This window comes from Mastigoproctus giganteus, chromosome 3 (genome assembly GCF_048544385.1).
Source record: "Mastigoproctus giganteus isolate SK-2022 chromosome 3, ASM4854438v1, whole genome shotgun sequence".
Classification (NCBI taxonomy): Eukaryota; Metazoa; Arthropoda; class Arachnida; order Uropygi; family Thelyphonidae; genus Mastigoproctus; species Mastigoproctus giganteus.
In genome coordinates, this window is record NC_143577.1 from 21,206,975 (window position 1) to 21,212,974 (window position 6,000).

The window sequence follows — 6,000 nt, forward strand, 5'->3', positions numbered from 1 at the left end:
TTTATAAAATTAACTTTTATTCAGCCATCATACAATGGGTTCACCAAATGTAGATTTATCATCCATAAATCTGTACTTCCTTTTAGAAACCTTGTGTTCCAAGAAATAGCAGTCAGAAATGCCCTTGATGACACTAAAGATGATGCACTCTTTGAAGAAATTTAAAGTTTAGTTCATAAAATTAGTAATGATGAGTATGATAGCACTGATGACAAGTGTTTTGGAGTCTACAAGTAAGTGCTTCATTCTACACTGGCATTTTGTTTAGTAAGCATGTGCAAATTTGTGTTTCAGAAAATTGGAAGAAAACATTTTTTCCTAAAATTTTCCTTCTAAAATCTGGATACATCTTACAGTCCAGTATTGTTAGGGTGACCACAATTTCAGTGATGAAAACCAGGAAAAAATCAATTCTAAAGATGAAAAAATTGGGACAATTCTGGGACCAAGCTGAAAAAGCCAACAGATGCAATTTCTTATCTCTGCAACTTTTCTAGAAAATCTTAATATTTGAATTGATAATATTATTTCATAAAATAATATGTATATATATATATATTTATGAAATAATAAAATAATAGATATATAATTGTTTTTGCTTCGAGTAAAATTATCAGCCAATTACCTGTAGCAATGCAACCTATTCTTTTATTTCTTTTATATTTCATCATTCTTTTAACCAGCAAGTCGTTGATCACTGGAACAAGGTGCATCTGCAGGTAGTTGAGGCTGACAGTTTAAAGAAATTCAAAGGTCAACTGGATAGTTACTTAAGTAAGGAGGGAAGTGCATAATTTGTATTTTCTTATCTACCTTTTTTTTTTTTTTTGGCTGGTGCAGCAAAAGCACATGGCTTCCTTGCACTATATGAATAATACTAACCCTAGGGGGATCACATCTGGTGAGTATGGGCTTGGCAAACCCAGGGTCCTGAGCTGGATATCATCATTCTTCTCTTTCTTGGTGATCTCTCTCTCTCTCTCTCTCTCTCTCTCTCTCTCTCTCTCTCTCTCTCTCTCTCTCTCTCTCGCAGGGTAACTTGGGAATTTTTTTTGGCTGGTGTAGCATAAGCCTCAGGCTTCCTTGAACCATATGGCTAATAATAATAATAATTATAATAAAACTTTAACTAGAGGAATACAAAAATCTGAATATATTTTACCAAGGAGCATCAGTAAGGGGGAATGAAGAAGCAAGCAAGAAAATGACCTGAACAGAGCATCTGTCAGATATGAAGTTTTCTGAAGAGTGCAGACAGAGTAGGTCATGGGGTCTTGTCAATGATATACATGAATTTTGTGAGCAGGAATAAGGTGATTATCCTCTTGTATAAGGCAATGATCAGGCCACACCTTGCGTAATGCATACAGGTCTGGAAGCCTCATTTTAGGAAGGATGTAGAATTGCTAGAACAAGTACAGGGAAGGACAATAAGACTGGTGAGGAGAACAAAGGGGTGTTCTTACGAAGAAAGGCTTAAGATCTGCACACTGCAGCATCTGGAGACTAGGCACCTGCAAGGCAATCTGATTGAGGTGTATAAGGCCTTGAATGGATTGAGCAGGCTCAATGCTGATGGGATTCTTCCTATTGCTCAGATTACAAACCTGAGGGGACATAAACTGAAATTGTGGAAAGACAGTTGTCAAATAGATGTGTGGAAAATTTCCTTTAACCAGCAGGTAGTTGATTGCTGGAACAAACTTCCATCTGTCATTGTAGAAGTTGATAGATTAAATAAATTCAAGGCAGAACTAGACATACATTTGGAACGAATGGTTGGGTGAAATGGGAAGGCGTTTTTTTTTTTTTTTGGCTGATGCTGTATATGTTAGCTTTCTTGCATCATATGCCTCTACTAATGCTAATTTATTTTTCATCAAATTGTGGAAACCCACTGCTTAATATACAACAGTTTCTTCTGTGACCACTGATAATTTTCAACCTCCATACTGTCAGAAAAATGACTGCACTAAGCTGTTGTTTCAGGGGTCCAAACACAGAAACTGCAAAGAGTGAGTTTAGGATATACAGAGGATGATTCAGAGGTTCCCATCCCAAATTCTTGATGGTCTGTTGGGTTACACCCTTGTATAAGTATCTTGCACTGTCATGCAGTAGCAGCAGTACTCATTTGAATAACCCAGGCAGTTTTCTGTGAACACTATACAAGAAAACATTTTTATGCAATACAATGCAGAACTCAAGTTCTTCAGGCTGTAGAATGTGTAAATGAATACCATAACAGCCCCAGAAAACAGTCACTATTACCTTCCCATGGTCTTAAACTTTGTTTGATGGATAAAGATGTCTCCAATGTACTAAAGTACATTTGGATTCAGGTTGAAAGTGGCAGCTCATCCCACCATAACTAATCACAGGATTTCATTTCTAATAATACAGAAGTTGAAAATTCAGTTGTATTTTTCATTATACCTTCTTTTATGTTTTCTATAGCAAATCAATTTGATCAACTGCTACTTTCAGAATCATCTCCAGACTTCCATTCAATTTTGCTTTTCTATTCCATTTGCATTCTCAGAAAATATTTTCACTGGGTGAAATGCAAAGGAATTAAAAAAAAAGAAAAAGAAGGTTCTGACACAGCTTCAGACTTGGCAGCACTTCATTTATTTCTTCAATGGACTACTGCTGTTCTGTATTTAAAAAAAAAAAAAAAAAAGTCAAGGCTGCATTGTAAACTGCCACATTCAGGTGCTGAGGGTGGAAAAACAGAATTATTACAGAGACCTTTCATGTAGTGAGGGGGTGCCATTTTCCTATTTGCATTCCAAGCATTTAAAAAGACTTTACAAGGTGAGCTTTTATATTTGCATGACCACAACGTCCAATGATTAAAAATGTCACGCATACTGTGCACTGATCTTCCTCATCAAGGCACAATATACATGCCAGATAAATGTCCATTCCTTCTTATAAATGCATGAAATTAAGAATAGGCATTTTACTAAATGTAAGGAAAATAAAATATTCAGTACTCTGTTTCATCAATTTTAAAATGCTTCTGCTCACAGTGATTATTTTACGCATAAAACAACACAACACCAAGTCAATACTAGAGCCAATTCACGAGTAAGAGGAATATAGTTCATATCAAAGGCTCCCGTAGCCGAGTGGGCAGGAGCGGGAGTGCAGTAGCACACGCTCTTTGAGTAGACCGGGGTTCAAGCCCCTGACTGCTGAATACGGTCGATCTGCCAACCCGCACTGGACCAGCGTGGCAGATTATGGTCCATTTCCCTCGGCATGAATTGTTGAGGAGGCTTCCATCCTGCAGTGGGTTGATAATGACTGCACTTTACTTTACTTTAGTTCATATCAATGCTTTATTACAACATCCTGTCACTTTCACAACTTTGGATATAAAAGAGATACCAGTGCTGCTATTTATTACAATAATGAATTATTAAAATTACATTTATTAATTAAGCTGTGTAAATATCCTAAAGTTATATTTAGTTTATTTTTGTGGGAAAAACAGCTTTGCATTAAAGAATGGGTCAAAACAGAATCCCTATGACGTTTTTGAGGACACCAGGCATTAAGACCTAATGGGGCAACCCTGGAAAAATGGGACATCCTTTCACCATAGGTCTGGTGCATCTTATGGTATGGAAAACAGACATGAACAAAATTCAGTATATTTATAATGCATTTTTAATCCCTAATGAAACTTGGTGAGCAGCAATGGGGATAAGGGTTTCAGAGGGAATCAATAGATCCTATCTGCTTCTCTTCCTCCCCATACTTTTGTGATGCACAAAAGTATAAATGAATATAAACTCCCAACAGTAGCTGATTCAATAGCAGAATTAATAATAATATGCAACATCTGAAGAGCATACGCCGGCTAGCTTCAAGATGTGTTGCACAAAGTATAAATGAATTTTGACTCCAGTAACTGAATCAAATCCCATGTACAACAACAACACAAGATGCCCACCATTATTCAGCACAAGCATTAAGACGCAAGATTCATATGAAAAATAACATTTAAATGAAAATTTAAAGGGAGGGACAAAGATTACTCAAACAATATTGTGAAAGACGTTATGCAAGATTACGGGAGGACAAAAAAATCTTTTTTTTTTTTTTTTTTTTTGCAAACATGATAGCGTCCTGTGATTGCAGTGACGCGGCCTCGGATCCAGTGATAAAAAGCAATAGGGTTTAGTTCCAACACAGATTTAAATTTATTTAGTTTGAAAGTAGTTTGATTTCTATAACAAGGTACATATTTCTATGTAACAACAGATACATTTGGTCATTTAAAATGGTTTTATATACAATTTTCACCACTCAAGCAGTGATCATTGCAACGAAAACTGATCTACGATTTTTTTTTTTTTTTCCTGCACAAAATATATACCAGCAGGACATATATATACCAATATATCAAACAGAATCTGCAAAATTTTTCAAAATTTACTTCTTGAAAGTAAACTAAACAATTACTGTACAATAAATGTAACTAACGATGCCTAACGTATCTAATAATAAGTTGTATGCCAAGGCCACCTACAATTAGTGACTCAAATAAAAAAATTCATGAGATTAAAATTTTGATTTTTATTAACAAAATAAGAGAGATATTAAAAATTAACAATATGTTGAAAGTTTTAAATTCTTTCGAAAGAACACAATGAAAACAAACCTGAAACAACAAGGGCTTCATTCGGTCCACAGGTAACAAATCCAGGCATTGTTTACAATAGCAATTTGTCTTTCCTATCCCGCATGTACGAAAGGTAGGCAAAATGGGCGACTCTCGAAATCTTATCCTTTCTCGTCTTTTCTCTAAACACACACATTCACAAACATTATATACGATTATTACCTCGAATAAACAGCACAAACACCAGCTCGTACGTCAAGTTAGCTACATTCGCGAATCTAGATCGCATCTGAACGTATTGCCTTCCGCCGAAGCGTGACACAGACCTCTACATCCGCGAATTCTTACGCTGGCATTGGATTTCACACAATCTTTTCGTGATTTTTTTTTTGAAATGGCTAACCAAAATCTTTTCGCAATGATGATTCCACTACACGATCTAGCAAAGATAAAAGAAATGATAAAATGCTGTCCAAGATATTAAGTTTATAGAAACGTGTCTCCTCTCATTTTCAGTATGCTTGAGGAAGCTTCCAAACAAACGTCTCTTATTTTATTTTATTTTCTGTTATTCTTTTTTATGATCTAATTTCCGATTAACTCTAGTGCATTGAACTCCACTTTTTCAGATTATTTAAATTTTAATATATTCTGAATGAACATTATGAGAATTTTGAGATGAGGAAATACATAACTGGTGTTTATAACTATTTTCAAAAATAAAATACACTCAAAAGATGAAAAGATTGCCTTCATTGAGAATATTCATAACAATTCAAAAACCTGACACGCACTTTTAATAAGTTAATTCTAAAAATAAAAGAAGAGCGTCCTACGAGACCTACTGATTTACAAAAATATTCGGGGTAAATGGCCTAAGGCACACTGTGGCCTAAAGTTTAGAATTAGCGTGTAGCTTCAAAAAAGGTGTATGGAGTGCCACTATGAGGATACGTTACTTGGATGTGTAAGTTCAAGTATATTTATTTTAAAAATAATAAAAAAGGAAGAAACAAGCAGTCTTATTATTTTACTGACACGATTCGCATTACAAGTTCAATGAATACACATTGTATTATTTTTAAAAGCCTTTCATAATAACAAACACCATGTAATGGCTTGGCTATGTACAACAGTGTGCCACTGAGGATGAACTGATTTAAACGAAATTTGATTGTAATCATCAGGGAGGGGAAAAAAAAACATCAGCCAACCAGTTTATCATTAATAGAACAGCATAAATCAATTTGTTACAAGTTAATCACACATAGGACAGAGATCAATCATTCTTACTATGAATAAGAACAATTGTCCCAGTGGCCTACAAAGCGGCAAGAAATGATTAAAATAAATATTCTGTTTAT

At 35.0% G+C, this 6,000-nt stretch overlaps 1 protein-coding gene across 1 annotated transcript in view; it reads right to left on the minus strand.

Annotated features, from left to right (window-relative positions):
• LOC150087782 (flotillin-1-like) overlaps positions 1-4,934 on the minus strand; it is a 109,530-nt gene extending 104,596 nt beyond the window's left edge. Inside the window, exon 1 of the mRNA XM_090370416.1 lies at positions 4,676-4,934. Coding sequence (XP_090226542.1) covers positions 4,676-4,724 — 49 coding nt within the window. The 5' untranslated portion in view covers positions 4,725-4,934. The remainder of the gene's footprint in view (positions 1-4,675) is intronic.
• Between the last annotated feature and the right edge of the window lie 1,066 nt (positions 4,935-6,000).